At 39.4% G+C, this 26362-nt stretch overlaps 1 protein-coding gene across 4 annotated transcripts in view; it reads left to right on the top strand.

Annotated features, from left to right (window-relative positions):
* The window catches only part of KDM3B (lysine demethylase 3B), a 71802-nt gene that overhangs the window by 3582 nt on the left and 41858 nt on the right, over positions 1 to 26362 (top strand). For 2 of the 4 annotated variants that reach the window (XR_007509711.1, XM_049829775.1), the window contains exons 2-6: positions 19651 to 19818; positions 22246 to 22359; positions 22799 to 22904; positions 24422 to 24546; positions 26003 to 26071. Coding sequence is in view for 3 of the 4 variants with exons in the window: in XM_049829775.1 (XP_049685732.1) it covers positions 19651 to 19818; positions 22246 to 22359; positions 22799 to 22904; positions 24422 to 24546; positions 26003 to 26071 (582 nt within the window). In the remaining variant the exon portion in view is untranslated. Of the gene's footprint in view, positions 1 to 12850; positions 12986 to 19650; positions 19819 to 22245; positions 22360 to 22798; positions 22905 to 23795; positions 23897 to 24421; positions 24547 to 26002; positions 26072 to 26362 lie in introns of those variants that run through there. The other 2 variants (XM_049829776.1, XM_049829777.1) reach the window with 2 other exon arrangements.

Below are 26362 nucleotides of genomic sequence, written 5' to 3' on the forward strand. Positions count from 1 at the left end.
TGTGGAGGTTCTCGCTAGCTGTGTATATGTCTGCTGCAGAATTTCAGTTCTCTCTCTCACTGGGACTGAATGGGGACTTTGTAGAGGCTTTCAAGCTGCAATAGATATGGAAAGAGGAGGTTTCGGATAGGGAGTTGAAACTGGGACTCCGTGGAAGTGGTGCGACAGTTCACAACCAGCTGGGGTTGTGTGAGTCCAGGATATTCAGATTGCTTTCTGTGCCACTGTACTTGTCTTCGTTTCCTTCTGTCCTGCACAAGTGGTCATGTTCCTGGAGCATTCCTCCTGTCAGTAAGACACTTGCATGTGTTTGTGTATTGAAAGAATATATGAGGGGAATGGACCACAGAATGTGCTCTAGGCTTTGTCTCACTCCCTAAGTAATGTCTCCTATTGCTGCTGTTGAAGGCAGGATACTGGGCTGGATGGATGTTGGCAAGACCGGTAGGCATATCTTTAATGCTTCGTGTTGTAAAAGAGATGTTTAAGAACAAACAGGATGTTGAACTTTTTTTTCAAATAAAATTTTCTTTGCTTTGCAAGTAAAATACGGTTCTTTGAAGGAGAGCTGACTGCAAAAGTAGTGGATATACGTTTTCTCCACTTAATCTGTGATGCTTTGTTGGTGGCCTAAGTACAAAGTACTATGAATGCTTCTTATGCACTTCTTATGCACGTGAGGGGGATGGAATACCTCTGCATTTGTAGCTTATGTAAGTATAAGTTTACAAGATTTTTTTTTTTTACAAAAAAGTCTTGGCTTCTTTGGCAGTGTAACTGCAGTAGGGGAAACTCAGTGCGACTTGCAAAATTCTCAGAAGGATCTTGGCAGAGCTGAAGTGGTTATCAAGTTATAGATGAGGAATGGGGTGGAGACTCAATCTAATGAGCCTTCCCAGTCTTGTGCCATCTCTAGTGTCCCTGTGTCGTGCTCACTGAATAGTAAGGGGCAGGACAGGTGGTGGCTGTGGAAGGAATTGGTAGGACTGATCTGGGCAGTGGTGTTACTAGAGCTGGCCATGGGACTGGGAGGTGAAGGGATGTTCCTCCAAAATACAGGCTCTGGAGAAGTAACAGTAACAGAATTGGTGTGGCAGTGTACCAGAGAGGCTTACTAGCCTGCACGCATTTGGTTAAACCCTTTGCAGAGCTGTCCTTACACAACACTGATTCCATGTCCATTGGGTACCTTTTCACCTTGCTGTCTTCCATGTTTCTGTTAACCAAGACACTCCAAGTTCCTGTCTCTTCCCCCTCCCTCCCCCCCGCCCTTTTCCTTATTTGAGGATACCTGTTGTAATTTGTTGACACCTGGTAGCAATTGCTGTACACATGCAGGAGTTTGTTGAACTGCTTTATTCCTGGGGATTATCGAAGTGCCCACTTTGAATGTTCACTGTGCCTACATGGCATTTATGCAGTGTTTCTGATATTTTAGGAAGTGTCCTACTATTGAACACATGCCATGATGATCTGCATGTTTGCAGTAATTTCAATACATTTTAAACTTATTGGACTTGCACAAAATAAATACGTTTGGGCAAGTCTAGGTAGAAATATGGAACCTCTAGATTGAGAAGGTAAGCTTCTAAGACAGAGAAATGCTGCCTTTAATACAGCAGTCTGAGTATTTTACATTTGTGTCAGTGAAAGAACAGCTGTACCAAACAAGGTCAAAGGGTTGACCTAGTCCCTCCCTGTCCAGCCTTGCACTGGTCAGATGTGGATGTCCCTATGCAGCTGTGGGAGGGGCATCTAAATTGCTAAGCTTTCCACCAGTAGGCTGCCAGGTGGGAGTTTTCTGAAATTATGCTTAGCTGTAAAATCACACACAGCGTAACTGCTATATATTTGCATCAGTGAAGGGCTACGTCCTGGTTTTGGCTGGGATAGAGTTAATTTTCTTCCTGGTAGCTGGTACATTATGTTTTGGATTTAGTGTGAGAACAAAGTTGGCAGCACACTGATGTTTTAGTTGTTGCAAAGTAGTGCTCATCCTAAGTTAAAGATTTTTCAGTTTCCCATGCTCTGCCAGCAAGCAGGTGCACAAGAAGCTGGGAGGGAGTGTGGCCAGGACAGCTGACCCAAACTAGCCAAAGTTTGGTATGGATATTCCATACCATGGAATGTCATGCTCAGTATATAAACTGGGGGGAGTTGGCTGGGAAGGGCAGATCGCTGCTCAGGCATCGCTCAGCAGGTGGTGAACAATTGCATTGTGCATCACTTGTCTTTTTTTGCATCCAATTTCTCTCTTTTTGTTGTATTCCTTTTCATTACAATTATTATTATTATTGTTATATTTTATTTTAGTTATTAAACTGTTCTCTCAACCCATGAGTTTTAGGGTTTTTTCCCCCAATTGTCCTCCTCCTCCCACTGGGAGGGGGAGGAGTGAGCAAGTGGCTGCATGGTACTTAATTGCTGGCTTCCATGACAGGCTATAAAATAAGTTTTTGCTCATCTGATAGTGGGTGCTCTGTAGAGCTTACTGATGTATAAATACTGGATTGACTTTGGAGCGTCAGTCTCTTCCTCATTCTGTGTGGTGTTTGTTGCAGCAGAATCAAAGATTTCAGATTCCCTAGTTCAGACTTAGTGAACCATGGTTACTTGACTTTGGAAAATTGCTGCTCAAATAGGCTTACTGCTTAAAATGTATATTCAAGGAATTTCTTACTAGAGTTAACCCATCATCTTTATATTTAGAGGTAATTGCATCTACAAGTTTTATTTATACTGATATAAGTGATAAGAAAAATTGTAGTGTTCTTGCACGTTAAATTAATAGGGGTATTCAGATCCAGCTTCTGCAAGTGAAAGCTGGAAAGTTACTGTGTGCTGGCAAAGTCTGACTGCAGGAAGCTCCTTGTAAGTGTTTGCATTTGCAGATCAAACTCTCTGCCTTTGAAGAATTTGAACATTTCAAGTACAGGCAGAAGAGATTTAGAAATTTCATCAAAATTATTTGTTTTGACCCTTTTGAATATTGTTTTGTAGTGTTGAAGTGCAACAACAGAAACAAGAAAAATGGCAAGAAAAATAAAATATACTTTGGCAAGACCTTACATTCCCTCCCCCCCTCCCCGTTATTGTCAAAACATAGCATATTTTTCCTTTGGCTGTTTATTTTCTTGGGTGGACAGCGTTGACATGGTATGTACAGGGCTTGCTTTTTACCAAATAAAATGCCATAAGCTGAGAAAGTAGAAACCATATGTTTTATGATCTGTTTGGTGAATATGTAGTCACTTCATTTAGCTGAATTTTTAGTTATGGCTACAGAAAGCAGTAGGCTCAGTAAGAGCTGTGCAAATAGAGTAAAATTTAGCAAGTTGAATTCTAGTACATATAATTTAGGTCCCTGTCTTGACACATTTGTTGGTATGTTTTTCTCTAAGGCGTGTATGTGTCACACTTCAAATAAAAATGAAAGACTGGATCATGCATTTGCAATGACAGTAGTTCAGCACTGTAACTGATAAGGTTTTTGAGCTACAGGTTGGCAGCTGGGAGATCATTTTGTCATTCAAATGATTGCAGAAAGTCAGGTTTCTGTAATGTCCATACTACAATGTTTTCTCAGTTTTCAGTGGAGGTATCGGTGGGGATACTAGAAATTTGAAAGGTTTCTTTTGTTTGTTCATGCTTCTATGTGTGACTGCAGGGCACTGCCTCATGCAGAAATTCCTGTGGAATAGTAGTAGTTGCATCCTTTTTTTCTGTCAGGTTTGGAATGGAAGACTGGTTATTTCGTAGGAGGTGAAAACACATGGACTTGTGCGTATGGAGCAACGTCTGCTTGAAATGCAAGTGATTATGACAAACTTGTTTGGGGGTTTTGTCTTGAGTTATTGTGTTACGTTGCTCTGACGGCAGTCATTTTCTAAACATTTTGGATGAAAAAGGTAGGCTAGTGTTTTGATCGAGAAACTACTTCAAGAAATCTGTTTTGTAGTTTTAACTTAAGGTACAAGGCATTAAATTTTTTTTTCTGTAGGAAAGCAATCTTCTGCATGTAGTGTGTATATACATATTTCTTGGGTGAGCTCGGTGTGCTGAGTAGCTGTTTTCTTTTGGCTGATCTTGTTCTGTGCTTCAGTGAATTCCTTGATTGTTAATTAGACTGACCATTCTTTTTTTCCTTCAAGGTCTGTCTTGCGATTGTTCGCATTTCTAGGGTTTTTCCATGCACATATTTTGACTTTTCCATGTTGCCACCATATGCTTGAGGTTTTTACAGAGCTCCCATTTTTTTAACCAACTTCCAAGCTGATGGTGGCTTCAAAAATATTTCTATATAGCCACATCATGTTCTTATAGAAACGTTTGGAGAAATGTCTTTCCAGGAAGACTTAGCCAGTGTAATGGGAGTTTGTGTACCATGTTTGCGTTTGTTGAATAGCTTTTTAATGTGGTCATAAAATACATTTGCTCATACAGTAACTTCTCCCGATAGTGTTAGAGTGCTCTCTAAGTAGTCTTAATGCTTTCAGTTTCAACTGCTGATTACAGAACCAAAACAAAACTCAGTTTTACCTCCACATAGTTATTGTCCTGAGGTCACTGTGCTTGTGACTTAAGTTACTTGCACAATGCTTCATGCTTTCCCTGTGAAGCTGCTGGTGTCTGCATCTAATAATTTGTGCTATACCTCCTTTTGATTAGATGCTCTATCAGTGGCAGATTTATTTTCTTCTGTAGTTTCTAAGTATGTTTTATTTTGAAACTGTTCCTCTTGCGAGCATATCTGTAGTTGGAAGAAATCTTACTACTTCTGTCTTGTTATCATTGACTGACTAATCATGCTCTTCTGAGGTATTGCTGCTTGGTAGCGACTGCCTTGTTGCCAGTCAGTACTCACTGTTGGGAGTCCCTTTTTAGTATGTTACCTACACCAGATAGCGATGCTCTGTTTGCAAAACACAAAGAAAGATGGCAAGGTTTTCTTGTATAGTCAAGTTTTCTTTGCAGTTTTTGCATGCTTAGCAGACCTTTTGCCATCTTTCTGAATTTCCTCCAAAAAAACCATGGTTTTGTTGATGTCCACTTGTTCATTTTGACATTAATAACTGCATTCAGAGACGAGTTTCATTTTTTAGACTTGCTTAGTACACTAAATGACATTGAGGTGGGTGATTCTGGAGAGAGGCTGACAGTTTCTTAGACATTCTTCTAAAGAATGGCATAATTTCCTACTTGAGAAGAATAGCTTTCGTTTCTTATTTTCAGATTGCTGAGAATGTGGCATTAAGCTCCAGGTTAAAGCTTTTCTTTGAGACTGTTTTTTTTTTAAACTGTTGTCATGTGGTCTATCATCTAATAACCTAAAATAAATTTTTACTTTATCCAATTTAATCTATAAAACTCAGCAAAAATGAGATGTACTACTACTTTATCACTAATGTTTTTTCAAGGAAGATGCCAAACTTGGAAAGCAAAGGAAAAAGAGTGAGGCAAACCAAAATTAGCAATCAAATAGCCAATTTTCAGAGGCTGTGATTGTAAGAACTTCCAAAACCTCCTCAGATTCCTCTCTGGTCTGCATAAGGTACCATTAGACTTGAGGCCAGGAATGTGTCTAAAGAAATTTGGTACTTTTTATACAAGCTTTATCAGTGACATTATTAATTATGTTGCAATAATAATTCAACTGCTCCAGTACTTGCCATTTTAAAACTAATAATTTTTATCCTGCTTTTACCATTCCCAGCAGACTCTTGTAAGTCCCAGCCTTCTTCATTTTCAGTGCAGTGCCATTTGATGCTTTGGATGCTCAAGTTCAGGTTGGATACAGTACGAGAAAGTCCTTCATATCATATGTAAGCTATGTAGTTAAAACTTTCTTTCACTTTTAACTCTTTCCATTTATTGCCATTCTTTTCTTTTTGCAGACTCCTTCCCCAGGCCTCACCTGAAACTTATTCTAATATTTGGCAAACTACTGGTATTGTCTTAATAGACTAATAGTAACTAATAGTTACCAGGTTCTTTTTTTCTTATTTTTAAATACAGGTGTATTTGCCACTTGCCAGTATACAGGTACCAATTTTAAATTTTTTAAAAAGTCTGAGTATCAAACCTGCAATTTAAGGTGTTGCTTTTCCTTCAGAGTTCTGAACTGGAGGTTCTCATCCTTTTCTTGCTGATACTTGGGTTGTAGAATACTTGGGATTAGGAACAGCTTACTTGGACTTAAACAGAAGATCTCTTTGCAGTCCAAATAGCTGCAGAAAGAAAAAATAGTCAAAAACGATTGTCTTGCTATTATTTCACCGAAGTTGGTTTTTATGATACTTTGATTGAGATGCAGGCAGACATCAGGTGAAGAAGCATTTTAGAAGAAACGGCAACAAAAAGCACAGTATTTGATAAAAATATGTATGTTTCCAAAACAAATATATTCTATGAAACTTGCACTTTCCAATAGCTAGAGTATTTCAAGTTACTAATAGCAGAGAATATTCAGAACTATTAATTTTAGTATAAATTAAGGAAAAAAGGTGTCACATTTTGAGGATAGGCCTGGGGAGTGGTGAATGAGTTCTTGGTGTACAAAATGGGCTGGTGCTGCTTCAAAAGGCAGTCTGTCTGACTGTGCAGCAAGGAGGTCTCCGATGGCAGGAAGTTTCTGTAGGAATGCAAACATTTTCTGAAATAAAGTTCCTCTTAAAAAGCAAAACGTAGTGATTAACATACTTGGCTCTGCCTGCTGTAAAATACACCACAATTACTGGATTCATTTCAGAGTGCGATGGATGTTACATAACTGACTTGAGATACGGCTTGCATAAAGTGGTACTGTGTCTAATGTGCATGGCGTTGTAGTTTTTGATTCGGTTGGCTTGATAGACTCGTTGACCATGCAGCCACAGGACTACGAGGTTACTGTTAGATCCCAAATTTGACTTGGATAGCATTTGTTATCCAAGAGAGGTACCTGGCACAGTCATTTCCTTGTTTGACATAAACCAAAACTGTCCAAATCAGCTCATATCTGGAAGTGTTTAGCTGCTTGACAGTTGTCATGAGTTTTAGTGGCTAAAGTGGGAAAAAAGCAGTGCTACAGCATGTAGGAGAGACAGTAGTCCGGTACTTTATGTTCCTGCTCTTAATGTGTAAGAAAAAACTTGTCGATGACCTCTTCAGTGGAAGAGTTTGGTCTGATGTTACCAAGTCAATATAGTAGCTAGCTACTATCAAAAAAAAAAAAAAAAAAAAAAGGCAATTGCCCTTCCTATCTCTTATGCATGATGCTTCATTGGACACTTAAGCGAACAGCATGGAGAAAGATTGCAGGAAACTAATAATTCCTTGTGTGTGCTTAGTTTCTAGGCCACATGTTCCCTAAATGTACACACCATGGAGTCAGCTGGGTTGCTTGTTCATGGGGAAGCAATGGGACTATGTAGTGACAGTGGTGAGGCAGTGAGTGTCCTGGCGCTTTCACTAACAGCAAGCTGCTGGAGTGTGATTTGATCTTCATTTTATCTGATCTAAGGGTTTTTGCCTGCCTCAATTTCTAAAGCACATTAACTACATAAACTGACTACAAAGAACCTACAGCATTTTCTCAAAGTGCTGTTTTGAAAGTAACATCTTAAAGATACTTTGCATACAGAATTATAAATGCACATATTTGTTACTTGCTGTGAATCAGGAGAATAAAGCTCTGTGCTACTTCAAGACTTTTTAAATTTTGAATTTTGGGCAACTACTGTGCTTTGACTAATGATCTGGTTTGCATAGTGGCCAAATCTCAAAGGGAGGGGGCAGGAGTATTGAGGCCACCCTCAATCTGCCTTTTGCATTTGGATTGTATTAAGTGGAGTCTTTGAAGTTCCAGGTTCGGTGTAAATCTGCTTGTACTTCACCTTGTGTTGTAAAGAAAATTGTGCATCGGTTTTAAGTAGTGTCTTGTTACAAGGATTAGGTAGCATGGATTGAGGCCTGTTGCGAAATTGAGTGTTTTGGACTGCTTAAAGAATGACCTGCAGTAGTATTAGCAAAAATTATTTAGTAGGAATTTATATAAAAGTGTGACTTCACAGAATTCGGTGGTGAGATTCACCCTATTACTTAATGCATGAATGAAATGCGTAAAGGAAAATGAAGTTAGAATCAAGCTAAAATATGTATACAGAGATTGAAGACACAATAGGGTAAAAGAGAAACATACAAAGGAAAATCGAGTTAGAATTGATTTTTCGTGATTTGTACATATTTTATGGGAATGTAAAAAGGCAGGGGAGACCCTCCCATTGAGTCATGAGGTGCAAAGAACAACCCCTTGCTTTCTGAACTCCTGTCGGAGTCTAGGTGTGTTTGGATCAACTCCTGGTCCCAGACTTGTGCAACGGTTTGTATCTAAAAGGATTATGAGTATAATAGCAGCCTGAGATTCATTCACAGTCAAATACAGTTCATGACAGTAATTTAAATATATATTTAAAAAGCAATATTTGTAATATACTTGCTATAGAACATTCAGGTCAGTACACACATATCCACAAAGACACTAAGAGATACACATAAGTGAGTAAAAGAGGTATACCTGTTAAAAATTCCCCTCGGTCAGTGAAAATATTCACACCAAATGCTTCAGCATCCTTCTCAATGGGTGAAGGGTTGAGCCTCAAGGAGCAGAGCGTATCAGCCCAAGTCTTGTTGGCTTTCAGTGGCAGACCTCCAATTTTCACAAACTGAAGAGTTTTTGAGCTCTGAGGGGTGTCCCATTCAGAGGGAGATGCTGGTCACAGCCCGCTGCAGCCCAGGAGAGCTCAAAGGGTCTCACTTGGTACTACTGTTTATAGGTTTGTGAGATGATTGGCTTTAGTCATCAGCAAATTTCTGGGATTCCAGTAGCACTGTACTGTTATGCATGAGTTACGATTCAGATAAGGAAGGCTCCAGGGCTGTCAGAAAATTACTTAAGATTCAGATATGGGATGCTCCAAGGTTGTCAGGAGAGGGCTGGGATATGTCTCAAGGTTGTTAGGAGAGAACTAATTATCTCTACTCCCATCCCCCACCTCTGCCAGGCAGCCCGAGTCCTTGGAATGGTCAGCGCGACTGACTCCCTGTCTTAGCCATGCAAGAGCGTCTGGTACGGTCAAGGGACGCTTAACTGCCCAACTCATTACAGTTATGCTAAGGCCTAGCAAGACTTCCCGAGTTCGTAGATGGGCCCAGAGAGGGGAAGGAATGCACCACCACAAGGCCAAACTATATTGCTCTCACATTCATACCTGTGGTAATTAGGGTTGTGGACTGTGTCTGTGTCACGGAGGCACTGACAGGGCAGATTGTACAGAGCTCGATGAGTGTTGCTCATTTGTGTTACAACAGGACTGTGGCAGTTGCAGCAGGCTCTAAAATGACCATGCACTGAAGTTGGTACAGAATGGGGAATTCATTACAGAATTTAACTATGGCATTCTTGTTTTGCAATTGCTCCTGATTCCCCCTATAATTCTGGTTTTTATTAAAGTGAAAAAACAAAACAAAAAAAACCAAAAAAAAAAAACACGGAAAGGGAAACTTAATCATTGTTGTAGTGTCAAATGAACCGACTAAACAAACATATACTTCAGATATGCTATATTTGGGTACTTTAAGATCTAAATTTTACTGTAGAGTTTGCCATTTATTACTGTGATGTCAGACCATTGCTCAGACTTCAGATGTAATAATCATAACACCGTCCAAGAGAGATTTAAATTCTAGGAAGCTGCTTTCATTCAGTAGTTGTTTGAAATGGCTATACAACTAGTTATTTCTGTATTGGCCCCAACAACTTACTTGTATAAAGAGTGTTCCAGAAAGGTGTCCAACATTGATTTGATTCTCCATGTCATATTGTGTTCTGTTGCTTTTTACTCTCATTTGTATGTGATCACCTGTCTCCCACCTCCATGTCTCTCTGTTGTCATTCCATCCTGTTGCATCAAACCATCATTAATTGTACTAGTGCCATTCCTGACATGCTTCTCTAGCCTCTTTTCCATCTCTACCATATAGAGGTCTTTACAGTGTCCCTGCATAGTCTCTTCATTGCTTCTGTTCTTGCATTCTGTCATTCAAGGAAATTTTCTTACCTAAGTATTTCTAGTTGAATCTTAATCCCAAATACAATTATTTATTCTCTTTTCGGCAGGCCTTTCATGAGGAACAGGTTATTAATTCGCCTTTCAGTCATCTTTTTTCTTGATAAAGAAACCTAATTTGACCACTCCGAAGTCTGCATTTTCTAGACCTTTTATTGTTCTTGTTTGCTTTCTTCTGCTGTCTCCTGTTGTTCTGACCTGAACTGGTCATAAGTATTTTAGCAGAGGACTTACTGAGGCTGAGTAGAGACAATCACTTCAGGTGTATTGTGCACTCCACACCTGTTCATGTGCATGTCTGTTCTTTTTTTGAAACAGCATGAGATAGCTGAACATATACCACCTCATCATCCATTATAATATGCTCACCTTTTTTTCTATAAAACTGATACTTGTCCTGTCACTGGTAGTTTCTGCCTTTGTTTAGCACCTTGTGCTTATTTTCGTGATTGTGTTGTGTTCTGATCTGAGGCAGTTTCTCAAGTTTATCAAGATAATTTTGAATTCTGTCTTCAAGTGTGCTTGCGGAGCTTTCCAACATGTGATCTTTCTGCTGAATTTTGCAATCCTGGTGTCAGTTATGACATTCAGTGACTGTTCTCAACCACTTTCATTTTTGAAACTAGAACAGATTCCTATGAAGACCCACAGTCAGATGCTCCCATTTTATCAGAGAATAGTTGGGGTTTGTGCTCAGCATATAGGCTATCTTTTCCTGATGTGAAATGTTATATAAAAGTGTTCCAAAGCCTAAATTCAAGGTGAGGCACCTGTATTTCTCTACTTGGAAGACCCACTAATCCTTCTTCAAAGAGAGAGTGACAGGGCCTTTAATCTGTATCTACCTGTGAATGTTTTTAAGTGACTTTTGTATGGGAAAGTTACTATTCATTCTTTGTAGCAATGGATTAGCAAAGCATTTTCATCTTTTTCTGGGAAAGCTTGAATATTAAAGTAAGGCAAAGTTGTTATTTGTGTTGCATGCAACTGAAGATTATAAAAACTGTATTTATCAAAAAAACTGTTAATTTAAAAAAAAAGTGAATTGCTCACATCTGTTGAATACTCCAGATGCATTGCTTCTCAGGATGCAATGCTTTGTTCTAAGTATATATCCAACATCTTCTAACAAAGAAATAGGCCACTAATTTCAGACTGGCAGTGCTAGAAATGTATTTTGTGATTCCATCAGCCTACCAGAAAAAGTGAGGTAGGACTGTACCATCATCCTTGTTGTTTCCTTTGGAAATTTTTAAATCAGCTGCCAGCTTTATCATTGTTAATGTGTTTCCTGGTCATCAATGCATCAAAACTAAGTATCATTGGACCAAATACAAATGTTTCTTGAAACTCACATGAAGTACTCCTTTTCAGTGTTAGAGATCCATTAGGTTTATGGTTTTTATGTGCTTAACTCATACTCTTGTATGTATTTAGTAGTATTTAGTACAATGTGACACTAATATTTTACAGAAGTAACAAAAAAAGCAAAAGTTTGATTATTCAACAAAATAATATTTTTATCAAATCAGAATCGATAGACCTATAATTTTTGTAGTTTTGTTTTGATTTTCATGCTGTCCTGTCTATGTTGGCCAGAACTGCACTGAGGCTAGTAATCGTATTCCTAATTCCTCGTCCTTTTTTATAACTGGCTCCTTAACTGTTGAAATTGTTGAAAGAAAGGGTTTTAAAAAAGTCTAAAGTATATGAAGGCAGGTATTTTGTTAAGCTCCTGCAAAAAAAAAGTTACTGTTACCTGGAACCCATTGATTTGTAAACATGTTCATCTTTACTATAAATTAAGTACTGTTGTAGATTACTGTGCACAATTAAGTGCTGACTCATGATACCAGTGCTCATCCTCAGTTGCAAAACAGAAACACTTACAATAAATATTCGTGGCCATTTATTAGCAGCTTGCTACCCCATAAGGTAATGGCTTTAGTAGAGTTACAATTTCCCTAGCTCCTGCTTTTTAATACTATTTCTGCCCTAGATCCTGTCAAAAGTGGTTTTGATTGTTTTGCTTAATTATCATTGAGTTATAAGCATAGGAAAGTGCCAAGGAAATAGAAAAACTATGTATATTTTCTAATTCTAGTCATATATTTAGTGTCTTCTCTAAATATATAGTGTCTTAATCAGTATCAGCCTTTAAGCATAATTGTTCTGTCTAATGACTGTGGTTTCTTGGTTCTGTGATGAAATCTACTTTTTGTCTGGCTTGATACAAATTACTTCAGAGGAGGATTTTTCTCCTTAGCTTTTTTCCCTAATTTTCCTGGCTTTGGGAATCAGCTGCATTAAAACACCTAGTATGTGTATATATATTGCAGATTGGATTTTTTTTTTGCCTTTGCTTATAAGAAATAGTTTGAAGCATGATTACTGGATTGGAAGCTAAAAGTTTTCTAAGCATTGGTGTGTACATCATCTTTGTCTCATTTGATGGATTCCAAAATAATACTTTGATTGCATTAGAAAACTACTGTAGCTTAGTTTTTTAAAATCTCATTTAATGGTGGTACTAGCTGCATGAGATCTTGGGTGTCTCTCTCAAGTTGAAATCTCAGTATCTACCTTCCCTTCTTTCCTGTCCCACATGTTGACAATGTAGTTCTTTCTACATCATGAGGAAGAGGTCATGGAGCAACTTGTTACCCAGTTTTACTTGGTAGTCTGCAACAGTTTCCTACCAGTGCCTCCTTTCTGGGCATAAGTACTATTATTCCAATTTACAGATGGGGAAACTCAGCCAATGAGACTAAATGGCTTGACCAAGGTCATGCAGGAAGCCTCTGATGAAGCAGGGAATTGAACGTGGGTCTCTGCCTACTCTCTAGCAACTGATGGACCATCCTTCCTTTCAAAACTAGGTAAAATTTAAGACCATTTTAAGGAATATTTTTGAACTTGGATTTTTCTGCCATCTTCTGCTTTTTATAATATCTGAAATCCTAAAATGTAAAGTTTTTATGTTTTTCATAGATGGCATCTACATTAGACCTTTGTGCAAATTCTAAAGCAATAAGCTGCAGTATTTTTTCTATAATAAATCACGCTTAAAGCCTGCATGTCACATATTGGTATTTTTTATCACATCTGTCTTATCAATGCTATGGTCTTCCTGTTGTTGCTGCTTTTATAGTGGAACGGATGTTGGAAGACTTTAGGGGCGATTCCATTTGAACCAGACTGTAGTTCTCTATAGTGTATTAAGGCCTGAATATGACAGTAGTAGCTAGACAAGAATGTGTCTTCTGGAAAAACTGCTTCAGGCTGTCTCTATATCAAATAAAGTAGAGCAACAGCTCTTGCTTTCTAGTATCACTTTTTATTGGGACTGGCCAAAAAAAAAGGGGGGTGGGGAGAATTACAGGTGTGCATGCACCCTCTGTTTTTTATGTTGGAAAAAGCAGGTTTTGTAGATGTAAAAAAAACCAAACAAACCCCAGACCACCAAAACATAAAACTCTTTATTGTTTGCAGTTAGATATTGCTTAGGGAAAGTGTTTTTCCCCATAGGAGAACTTGGGAAATCCTGCAGGTACATTTTTTTGTCTAAGCAGCATTATTTTATGTGATACAGACATACCCGCACTAATTGCATATCTAGTTGCTGTCATCAATACCACTGTTTAAAAGCATTGGTATTAACAAAGCACCATTGCTGTTCTTATCAATGGCTTGTCTAAACTGATTATGAGCAGAGTTAAGAGGGTTAGCAGAAGATATTGTTGGTAGATGTGACCCTGTGAATTGTAGGGCCATTGATACATTTGAGAGATAATTTATTCTGATGTAGCCAGTGCTTTAGCATACAGGTGTTTCCCTCTTGACTCAGAACTACACAATTTTCAAATTAAGCTGAGAAAAACCCCAGAACTTCTCAGTTATAATGCAGCTGCTTTGCTTAAGGCTTCTGTGTTTTTCAACAAAGGTAGAATATTTCTGTTTACCACTTTAAAAATCAAAAGGAAATATGTTTATTACTGCTCAAGTCTGTCTCATCTGTCCTTACCTTCCTTGCTTTAGGCATCTCTTTCAGGATTTCCTTAGCGTTTTTTCTCATAGAATCTAAGCATATTGGGCATCAGTTCATGAATATGCTGTAGTTTATTTTCTGTAGTAATACAAAGTGGTATATGCACAAACACTCAGTGTGCTGTGCAAGTCAGCTTCTGCTTCTTGCACACTCAGTACACAAAGTGATTTCTATTGCAGATTCTGGAAACATTAACTGAGAACATAGGCTGTTTATATTGAGTCTTTCATCCTTTTTGTTGCTGTGTGATCTGTTGGAAGCTACTGACAATATCGTGTGTTGTTGCATGGATCTGGAACAACTGCCCTGCATATCTGTATGTAGGAAAATAACTCTGTTGGGTATTGACTTAGAGTTAGTAATACCTTTCTTAATCGTTATAAGTCAAAGTTTGGCAGGACTCCATTGGTTACGTTGATTATACGAAGATGGAAGAAAACTGAATATTGAACGTAAAGCATGTGGAAAAAACACTTGCCATGACTTATCTGTTTTGCAGGGCAGAGAGATGATCTTAATATGATAATGTTGTCAGTCTTTTCTTTTGACCCAGTTTGTGAGTCTGGAGTTTTAGAAAAGAAAAATATAAGGTCTGTTTTCTGATGGAAAAGAAAGTGATGGAATGGAATAGTTCAGTTGGAAGGGACCTACAATGATCATCTAGTCCAACTGCCTGACCACTTCAGGGCTGACCAAAAGTTAAAGCATGTTATTAAGGGTGCTGTCCAAATGCCTCTTAAACACTGACAGGCATGGAGCATCGACCACCTCTTTAGGAAGTCTGTTCCAGTGTTTGACCACCTTCTTTCTAAAGAAATGCTTCCTAATGTCCAGTCTGAACCTCCCCTGATGCACCTTTGAACCATTCCCATGCGTCCCGTCCCAGGATCCCAGGGAGAAGAGATCAGCACCTCCCTCTCCACGTCCCCTCCTCAGGAAGCTGTAGAGGGCGATGCGGTCGCCCCTCAGCCTCCTTTTCTCCAAACGAGACAAACCCAGAGTCCTCGGCTGCTCCTCAGAGGGCGTGCCTTCCAGCCCTGTCACCAGCTTGGTTGCCCTCCTCTGGACACATTCGAGGGCCTCCACATTCTTCTCAAATTGAGGGCCCTAGCACTGCACACAGTACTTGAGGTGAGGCTGCACCAACGCTGAATACAGCGGGACAGTCCCCTCTCTTGACCAGCTGGTCATGCCGTGTTTGATGTCCCCCCCCCCAGATGCAGTTTGTCCTCTTGGGTGCCAGGGCACGCTGCTGGCTCCTACGGAGCCTGCTGCCAACCAGCACCCCAGACCCCTTTCTGCAGGGCTGCTCTCCAGCTACTCCTCTCCCAGTTTGTCTGGCATTACTCCATCCCCGGTGCAGAATCCAGTATTTGTTCTTGTTACATTTCATGCCCTTGATGATTGCCCAGTGCTCCAGTCTATCTAGATCCCTGTGCAAGGCCTCTCATCCCTTGAGAGAGTCAGCAGCACCTGCCAGTTTGGTGTCATCAGCAAACTTGCTAATGCTGCATTCATCTCCTGCATCCAGATCATTGGTAAAAATATGGAACAGTACTGGCCCTAGGATTGAGCCCTGAGGAGCACTGCTGGTGACTGGTCACCAGCCAGATGTAGCCCCATTCACTACAACCCTTTGAGCCCTGCCGTCCAGCCAGTTCTTCACCCAGTGTACTGTGAACCTGCTTATATTGCAGTTGGACTACTTGTCCAGAAAGATGCTGTGAGGGACAGTATCTAAAGCCTTACTAAAATCCAGAAAAAGTCCACCGCCTTTCCTTCATCTACCAGGTGGGTGCTCTTGTCACAGAAGGAGATTAAATTAGCTAAACAGGATTTTCTCTGTGTGAACCCATGTTGGCTGTGCCCGATGATTGCATTGTCCTTTTAATGTCTTTCAACAGCACCCTGTATGATTTTCATAATTTTTCCAGGTACTGAGGTTAGACTTTCAGGTCTGTAGTTCCCTGGGTCTTCCCTCATGCCCTTGTAAACTGGAATAATGTCGCCTAGCTTCCCGTCAGTCAGTGGGGACCTCCCCAGACTACAAAGACCTTTGGTAGATGATTGAGAGGGGTCCTGCTGTAATGTCTTCTAGGATGTTAGAGATGGCATTGCTACTGCTTTGTATATGATGGGTACACAGTTATTTTTCAGAATACTTAGTGAGCCTCTGTCATGGTTTAAGCCCAGCCAGCAACAAAGCACCATGAAGCTGTTCGCTCACTCCTCCCCCCCACCCCGCCCCAGCCCTGGTGGGATGAAGAGGAGAAAATATAAAGGCAGGCTTGTGGATCAAGAGAAGGACAGGGAGGGATCATTCCCCACTTATGGTCACGGGCAGAAGACAGGCTCAACTTGGGGAAGAAACAAAATCAATTTAATTGACTACCAATCAAACCAAAACAAGGATATTAGGAAGTAAAACCCAACCTGAGAACAGCTTCCCCCCAGCCCTCCCGCTTTCCCGCCTCAGCCCCACTCCCGGTTTCTCTCCACCTTCTCTCCCCGGTGGCGCAAGGGGACACGGAATGGGGGTTGGGGTCCGTTCATCCCACCTTGTCTCTGCCGTTCCTTCCCTCTCAGGAGGAGGACTCCTCACTCATCCTCTGCTCCGGCATGGGCTCCTCCACAGGAGACAGTTCTCCGTGAACTTCTCCAGCATGGGCCCTTCCCACAGGCTGCAGTCCTTCAGTCACAGACTGCTCCAGCGCGGGCTTTCCCGGGGAGCCCCGGCCATCTTGGGGGGCCTCTAACTGCTCCGGTGCGGGTTCCTCCACAGGCTGCAGGTGGGCATCTGCTCCCCCACTCCCCTCCTTCTTCGCTGACCTTGGTATCTGCACAGGAGTTTCTCTCACATTTCAATCCCAGTACTCACTGCAGGTTCTCCCAGAGGCGCTACCACCATTGCTGAGGGGCTCGGCCTTGGCCAGCAGTGGGTCTGACTTGGAGCCGGGGAAGCTTCTAGCAGCTTCTCACAGGAGCCACCCCTGGAGCCTTCCCCTGCTACCAAAACCCTGCCACAGAAACCCAAACCAGCCTCTTAAACATGGAACATCCATCTTGAAGTTCATTGCAGGCTATTTCTTGTAGTTTTTTTGTGGTGTTTTTTTTTCTTTTTTTTTTTTAACTGGGGAGTAATGTGTTAAATTTGCAGCTAAAAGTACAGCTATTCCACTTCATCAGTTTACAATGATCATAGAAATGTGAGGTGTCTTACAGGTTAAGAATGGAAGAAATTTTCTTATAGTCTTACTTCATGTGTGTCATAAGGTAAATTGACTTAAGTCTTTTGTGAAGTAATAAATTAAAAATAAACCTAATAGGTATCCTTATTTATCTGGGACAGAGTGATAAGCTGCAGTTTATTGCTTGTTTGAATTTGTCTACCTTTAATGATCCTTGCCAATTAGTTCAAGGGGACATGCTAGTGAGAGGTCCTGTCTGCATAGCTGCTTATAAAATTTCCTCTCGTTTTCATCAAATTCTTAAATATCTTGCAAAAAGGCATATATTCCAAAGTCAGCATTATTCTGTTAGTTCTTTTTGACAACATTTTTTCATATAACCTTTATGATAAGAGAATCATAAGATGATTACCTCACTAATACTGTGCATATAAACAAATAATTCCTTTTTGTTATTCTTGCATGATAGTCCTATCTGTTTCATATGCTACTGTTATAAATTAATATGTATAATACGATTGAAATAACGAGGAAGCTGCTAAAGTCCTGTATACAGCCCCCATCAGTTAATATTTAAAATAGGGAAACAGTAACTAGACATGATTTAGGGTTTAGGAACTAACTACTAGACAATGGGGCTTTGTAAATAAGTAGGGTGTTTGTCAGAAGAGGTAATGGATTGTGGTCTGGCCAATAAACCTTGAAGAACCGCTTGGAACTGCCAAGATTAGGGAAGTAGTAGGTAAAAGGTAATTCCTACAGAGGTAGATCGTGACTACTGAACTCATTGACCACCTACTCAAAAGAAGACAATGAAGGATGAAGACAGAGTTTGTGCACTAATTTGCATGAGGGGTGAAGAAGAAAGGACCAATCATTAAGGAAAATAACAATGAATATGTATTAGTTGGATTTTTTTGAGGTAAGGGTGTGCTATCTTGAGACAGGCACCTGTTCATGTGCATCAGTGAAATTAGATTGAAAATACCTCTACTCCATGTGTTATTGGCTTGCACACTGGGTAAATGAACCCCAGTTGTGGGACAACAGTACTGCCAAAGTAGTGCAAATGTAATATTAAGAAAGGTACAGGCCCACTGAAACAAAAAAGGTGTTCAGTCCAATTTTTGCACTATATTGCTGAAATCTGGTGATTTGAAGGAAGGATATATTGAAAGATCCAGTTGTCTTTCTCTGTAGGGCAGCTTAAGCAGCAATGGAGTTCAAGAGTTCATCAGGAGAATTGCTTCATATTCGCTCCCTCTCCCCTTGGAGTTTGAGCTTTTGAGTCTGGTGGGAGGAGTGTGAGTGCTCTGTTAATATCTCTTTTAATAAGGATTACTGGTAAAGCAGAGAGCTGTCTGTCTCTGGTTAGTGCCCTGTTACCCACAGTGATCTTGTAATTATTACAAAACTCTGTTTTGACTGTCTAGCTTAAGGTGTTTCTTAACTGATTAGGAATTTCTTGCTGTTCATCTGACATATTTGATTATATTTGTGTCGTATGTAAGTTCTGTAGATGAAAGATTGGAATGTGACTGTGTCTTAACATTTAATAGCCCTAGTTGTTAGGACATGGAATGAGACTTGTAACCTGCGTTCCTGTTCTTAGCATCCTTGCCATGTAATTTCATATGGCTTTAGCATTTGTCCTTTGTGCTAGGAAAAAAGAGGGTGATATCTCAGAACAGTGATTTAGAATGGTAGTGTGGTTTATATTGTCACACTTGTAAATAAGGTAATGAAAAATCTGGTGAGTAGGTATTTCTGGATAATCCCATGCCATCCACAATATTTGCATTTGGTTCAGGGAGTTTAATAATGTACAACGCAACACAGAACTTCTGATTTAGAATTGATTTCACAAACACAAACTTTCCTGGCTAAAGGATTTAATTCTGTGAATGTCATTTAACCATACTGATGCAGGCTGTCTGTTAAAGTGCCAAGTAAGAGTGTCTAAATTCTCTAAAAAAATCACAATGTGAAAGAGGCTTGCATTGGGTCATCAGCTGTATTTTGGAATGAACAATTTTCACATCTTTAATTTTGCATTTTAAACGCAGCATTTGGAGCCAGTGATGTGTGTTTGGGGATAAATTGCTGTGAACTTGATTCCCTTTTCTTTTGTAACGTTTGATAGCTATATAGATGTGATGTTCTCAGTATTATCATTACAATACTTATCCTGATTTTTCTGACTAAAGCTACTCTCTCCTTATCCATAGGGACTGTAGGAATCTATATTTTTTTTCTATTCAGTGTCTGAAAAGAGCTGAAATACCTTCTATATATTTTTTTTAATCAGATCTTTGTGGAATTCGATGGCTGTAACTGGAAGCAACATGCCTGGGTGAAAGTCCATGCTGAAGAAGTTATAGTGTTGTTGCTGGAAGGATCATTGGTTTGGGCACCTCGAAATGATCCAGTTATGCTTCAGGGGACTCGAGTCTCACTGGCACAGTGGCCTGCACTGGTGAGTATTTGGCCAAAAGCTTTCACACCCTCAGAGGTTTGCATCAACTCTACTGTGAAACACAGGGCTTGGATATTGTACAGGGCACCATTTTGCAAGTATCAAAAATTGCTTGGGGATGGATTTATTTTTTTAAATGGTGAATAGGAGAGCAGTTAACTGGGGATTATAGTGCTTTTGCAAAGGCATCTGAGAGGCAGGATGCTTCCAGTTCTGCCCCAGAAAGAAAGTCGATACCTCATGGAAATGAGATATTGTGGGTCTCTGAAGAAGTGTGGTACATATCTGAAAAGATTGTTTATCCCTATTTTAGAACTTTGAGTGTGTTAGGCTTTTCTGGATTGTGAGAATAAGCCTTTTAGTCTTACTATGGACTCTCTAGAGCTCTGTATGCTAAAGGTTGCTGCATAATTTTAGTAGGTGTCCCTGAAGGCACTTTGGGGAAGAAAATAGGCTATGGGCTATGCCTGACTATAAACCATAAGTTGGCCACTCCTAATCTAAACTAAAAATTTGATTTCAGTGGTGTTGTCAGCATTAACTAACATGACATGGAAAATTTTCTCCTGTTTCTTGAAGTGGTTATCCCTATTGCTGTTTATGTGGCAGTTACATGTCATGACACTTGAGACCAAAGCCAATATGTTTTAGCTAGCATATCTGAATATACCCTTTTTGCAAACATCCTGATGAGTAGTATACAGTGAAGAGCATTCCTTGCATCCTTCTTTCTTCTGTTAGTGGGTTCTGAAAAGGAAAGATCATTATATGTGAGAATCCTATTCATGCTGTTTAGTTTTTATTATTTTGCTCTTTTTTTTTCTCCTGCAGTTCTTGGACTGCTTGGAATCCTACTTTCTGCTTTTTAATACTACATTTTGTGCATGGGCATGTTGAAATGTCTTTTCAATTCAAGGACCTTGTGCCTTGGTAGAATTTGAATTTAGTGTTTTAAATGGACACTTGGGCTCAAAGCAACAAGTTCAGCACTGCATCTTTCTCTGAGGGTTTCTTTATTGCATTTGTCTTAAGGCAGAAGAAAACAAGGCCTTTACAGCAGAGATTTTGTATATAGTGTTTTTTCAATAGGCAGAATTTTCCTTTCAGTGTACATCCAACTTGTCTCCAAGAGTGAACTCCACTTAAATTTCATCTGGGAAACTGTGTTTATACAGGATCAGTTTCTTTCAGATGATTCCCTAATAACTTGATATCTGAGTGATTTGGGGGTGTGATTTGGGGGTATTACCATAGTCTGCAAACAAATTGTGTAATGAGTTGTGTCAGAACCTGTTAGAGTATTTCCAGTATAACTCGAGCTGTATTTGTAGACTTGCTGAAAAAAATGTTTCCATCCCATGTACTCTGGACAGCTGCGTGAGCACTCAAGGTTTCAGTAAGTACTAGAGGCCTACCCAAATAACTGCATAGGAATACAGACTGGAGTTAGCCAAAGCACCAGAGTAGCTATGTGCAATGTAGACAATTCTGGGAAGCCAACTACTTAGCATTATAAGGTGAATTTTTTGGGGGGGATGGGTTTTGGGGTTGTGGGTTTTGGGGGTTTTTTTTTGGGTTTTTTTGAGATGTATGACTTACGAATACGTATTCATCCTTCATTGTCTCTTTCTTGTAGCCTGTTCACTTTTAAGAAATAGTTTTACATAAACTGAGAAAATAAATTTTATATTATACTGTTGTGTGCAGGAGAATGGAGTGTGAACAAACTTAATGAGAACTGTTAAGGGAAAAATGTCATGAATACTTGTGTGTTAAAATCATGTAAGTGTGAGCATGAGATAGATGACACATTTCAGAGACTCCAATGGTTGGAAACTTCCTCTTCCATCAGCAAGTTATGTTATAAGGCTTATCGTTCTGTTTCTGCTAGGTATTTTTAGCGATTTGTCCTGCAGCTTGAATGTCAATAGTATACCTGCTATGAACTTCAGTTTTGCACAAAGTGCTAGCAAAAAAAGCTCCCCTTTAATAATATGCCTATAAATTACTTACACCCGACTTCTATACGGGAATAAAAATGCTGCTTTCAAGAGGCTGTACCCAAAATGCGTAGGATAGTTTGCACCATTAACTAAAGCTTTTTTTTAATGTGAGCATCGGAAGATGCTTACCTGTGAAAAAACAAATACCACAAAAGGTGTTTTCAGTTCTGCTTTAAGTTCTAATGAAGAAGTGGAGCCAATTTTCTGTAGTTCTTTCTTGTAATATGCCACACTTGCAGGAATTATTGGCTTAGGCATAGTGAGTGATAATTTGCATTAAAACTCAGGCACTGGATGGTGCAAGTTGAGAAATGAAACTTTTAAGTCTTTGTGATACTTAAAATAGCATGTGAAAACAACTATTGTTGGCCCGTATGTGTGCTCAGTCATTTTTATAACCTTTGTTTTTTGTTGTTCATCACAGACCTTCACTCCTCTAGTAGATAAGCTGGGTTTAGGCTCTGTGGTCCCAGTGGAGTTTCTTCTGGACAGACATTTACGTTTCCTGTCTGATGCCAGTGGATTACGTTTGTTTCAGGTATTTGAACTGTGCTCAGTTAAAGTGCAAATTTAACTTCATGCTGTGCTTATCAGTTTAATTTTTTTTTTTACTGTTCCACTTAGATATTCTTGTCTTCCTCCTTTCACTGTCCTGTCATGTATTTGTGTTTGTTTCCCTGTTTTTCCAGGTGCTTACCTAATCTCCATCTGCATTCAGAAAGTCCTAATTCCTCTCTGTATTGGTCAGTTAGAGAGCTAGCTGTCAAGCATTGCGTAGCTAATAGTTGCAGTGGAAGTTTTGCAACAGCTTTTGCATAGTTAGTCCTTATTTTCCTCCTGGCATGTTCAGCAATATTTTTATTAATTTTACTCTTTTTTTGGTTTGTCAGTCTCAGAGAGAGCTGTCCCTTGAAAACTAATGATTCTATTGCATTGAAAGACTAGACTTTTATGTTAAAACTGTTTCTTGTTGGCAGATGGGAACAGAGAGTCAAAATCAGATTCTGCAGGAACAGCCTTCACTAAGAGAATCTGTCAATGCATTGATCAATGACCAGAAGCTTCAGGAGATATTTAGCAGAGGTGAGACTGTGTTTTTCTGTCTCAGAGCTACTTTGTTGTGGAACAGGTAGACTATGGTGGGATTTGTGAAGGAGAATAGTAATAGTATCTGTTACTGTTTGATTTGGAAGGTCAATTTTCTGTATTGTTTTGCACGTTCTTTACAAAGAAGCATTGTTTTGTCACAGATACAGGTAAGCAGTTGCTGGGATAAAACCAGAAATACATACTGTGAATGATCACTGAAGATGTAGTTGAAGTAGGATTAACATAGAATTGATAACATCCGTGTATTTACAAGTTCCTTTATTTTAAGTTTTAGGTTTGTATTTTTAAAGTTTTGGTCCTGTTCTGTGGTTCTGTTCTATAATACTGGAAATTTAGAAGTGAAGTTATTCTGTAGTTGTTGATCTTTAAAAAAAATTCATTTGTTATGTCAAATTCAAATTTTGGCATTTTGATAATTAAAACATGAATTGTTTAAGTTGAAAATATGGTCTGGCTGTGACTGCTCAGCAGAGAGTTAATACCTTAACTGTTGTCTGGATTGTGTGTTAGGGTTAGCCTGATTGCAGCTTTTGTTGTCAGATTGGGGTCTTCTAGTTTGAGGGCTAAAATGATTTTCTATTCAGAGTTTGGGTTCATGGGCCAGGTGGCCACCCTAGGGGTAGGCTTACATTTGAAGGACGATGTAATTCTTAATGGGTATTTGGTGCCTTTTGGTTAAATAAAATGTTTGTTGATAAAAATGCTATGAGGACAATACTTCTTACGTGAGCAAGTAGCCTCAGAATTGTCCAGTTTGGAGCCGCCTTCTGAAATGCCTAGTTCTGGGTTTATCAGATATAGGCTGTTGGATCATGTGGATTTTGATGATCTAATATTAACAAAGTTTTTTTTGTCTGGACTTAGGGTGGGAGGAAAGCTCTGCATGCTGATGTGGAGAGTGAGGGCAGGGTCGGAGGAAACCTTTCTGTAGATGATCCATTACCCGTGTCAAAGAACTAAGACTGGTTGGTTTAGAGACATCGGATATTTGTGCAATTATATTAAATTTTCCACAGTTACAAATATATGTTTCTATTCTGAAATGCATGCGGTTTATACTGGGATTTGATGCATCTGGACTGAGTCAGAATGCTATGTCTGTCCACTGGATTGATGCTTCATAATTACTGACCTGTAGGTGAGAAAGCAAAATAGTTTAGTTAGCAAGGACCTCCCCCCCGTCTAGCTTGATTTTGTCAAAGGAGTGAGTTTATTTTGATCTTTCACTTTTTTTTTTACTTCTAAACTGTATTAATTTTGTCTTTACAGTAACTTTGAGTTACGGCAATAAGGGCTTATTGACTTTTTACAATAGAATATTTGGCTTATGCAGGATTTGCAGCAGAAGCCCTAGTGTTTTAATTTTTTTCCACCTGAAAGATGACACTTCAAGCCTTAATTATGTGCACAGAACTCTTTCATTGTATGACTCTTAACTAGTATGACACAAAGCTTGTCTGGAAAATGTACTCAAAGTCCTTCTTTTCCAGGTCCTTACAGTGTCCAAGGCCAAAGAGTCAAGGTTTACCAACCAGAGGATGAAAATAGCTGGCTCTCTGGTGTTGTGAGCCATCAAGACCCAATAACTCGTCTTATGGAAGTGTCTGTGACTGAGGTAAAAATATGAAGCACTGCTTTGGTGTTCCTAAAACAGCATTCCTCAACATCTCGTGGAGAATCACAGCTTTACCAAAACTTGTGCTTTTGGTTCTTTACTCATTTTTTAAAGCAAATAAAAATTATCCACGTTGCGATTTGCAGAATATTTTTTTTTTTTTGTTATGATGACTTTCCACAATAAATGATGATACACAGACCACTTCTATAAAAGAAGCTATAAGAATTTCTTTGGAAATGAGCGCTATGTGAAAAAATATTGGAAGTGGTTTTCTGGATGGGAGAGCATGCTGATGTACAGAAAGCTACCTTGGTCTATTATGCTGTAGTCTTCCTATGCCTTCTCTCAGCTTCTATCTGACAGGCTGTACAAGTGGTTTGAAACAAGTGTAGCATAGAAGATGAAGTCTTAGTTTAAACAGAACTGTTGATGTATTTTAGCTTAGGCTGTTTATTTTTCCCCTGTTCCTATCAGTAAACCTAGTAAGTGGTGTAAGCAGTACAGAAAATCTGTGCACTGCTAGACTTACCTGGTTTGTATTATATGTTTCTGTGCAGTCCGACAGGTAATTCGGTCTTAACAGCAGCCTGTTCCTAATGGCTTCCTCCTTCAGGAGCAACTAGGAACAGGTCTGTGGTGCTGTGTGTAAATTACTGTAGCAGTAGCACTTTTGTCATGTTTTCGGGTCCCATGCCGTGTCCCACGCCCCTCCGCCCCTGTGGTATTTTTGATGTGCAGTAAAATACATGTGCAGAATGAATGCACTGAACGTGCCCAGTAAGTCCTATGTACACATGCAGTAATCCTGTGCTCTGACTACTAAATCTATTGCTGGTGCACAGAAAAAAGTATGCTGTATATAGTAAATAAGTATAGTACTTTAGAGAGACATTGAAATTGTGGAGTATATGCTTTCAGCAGATACATGCCAGGAAGCACTCAACTTACTGTGTATCTACTGTGAAATAAAAAGGTAACCTCTAAGCACAGTTACAGAGATTGGGTATTCATTGGTCCTTTTGGGGAGGCGCTGATGAGGGTAGTCAGCATCAACTGATGTGCTTCTTTCCAGTAGTCTTTTCTACATCTAGCAGAGTGAATGTGCAGAAGGCTAGAACTAAATCAAATTTAAGAAGAGCTGTGTTTAAGGCAATGAATGCCTCTAGAGATGCTCAGTAGAGCAAATATACAAGGAAAGAGTGGTAGGAATCAAATCTGTAAGTTTTTGAAATAGAGAGGGAGCAAAAGGATAGAAGGTAAAGTAGTAGAAGTAGAAGGCTGTATATAGTATTACTAAGGAAGTGGGACAGAAAGAAGAGGCAAATGGGAGAGGGGCCATAGAGTAACCCTGTGTTTAAGGTCTCTTATGTTGATACTATATAATCTGAATTAAAAAACTAATCTCCTCTTTTCTTCCTCCTATGTCCTCGATATCAATGTGCATAAAAATTAGAGTGGTGAAATAAAGTCGGTGGATCCTCGACTAATTCATGTGGTGATGGATAACACTTCTCCAAGTGAGGTACTACAACAGTTAAGGTCTTGTATATACAGTGTGAAACTTCATATTTACATGCAAATTATCTAAAATATGGAGACAACTGAGAACTGATGCTGTGTTCACTGTGGGCTTTTGATAATGTAATTGGAAGAGGAAAATTTGCTTTACCACTTTGAGAGATAGTCATAGGTTTCTTTAAACAATCTCTTCATTCGGGCCTCTTTTACTAAGTTCATTGTGGATCTTGGGGGGTGGTGGTCAATAATCATGGTGGTTGTGCTCCATTTTAAGGGGTAGTGCTCTGATAAAGAA

Source organism: Accipiter gentilis, chromosome 26 (assembly GCF_929443795.1).
Source record: "Accipiter gentilis chromosome 26, bAccGen1.1, whole genome shotgun sequence".
Taxonomy (NCBI): domain Eukaryota; kingdom Metazoa; phylum Chordata; class Aves; order Accipitriformes; family Accipitridae; genus Astur; species Astur gentilis.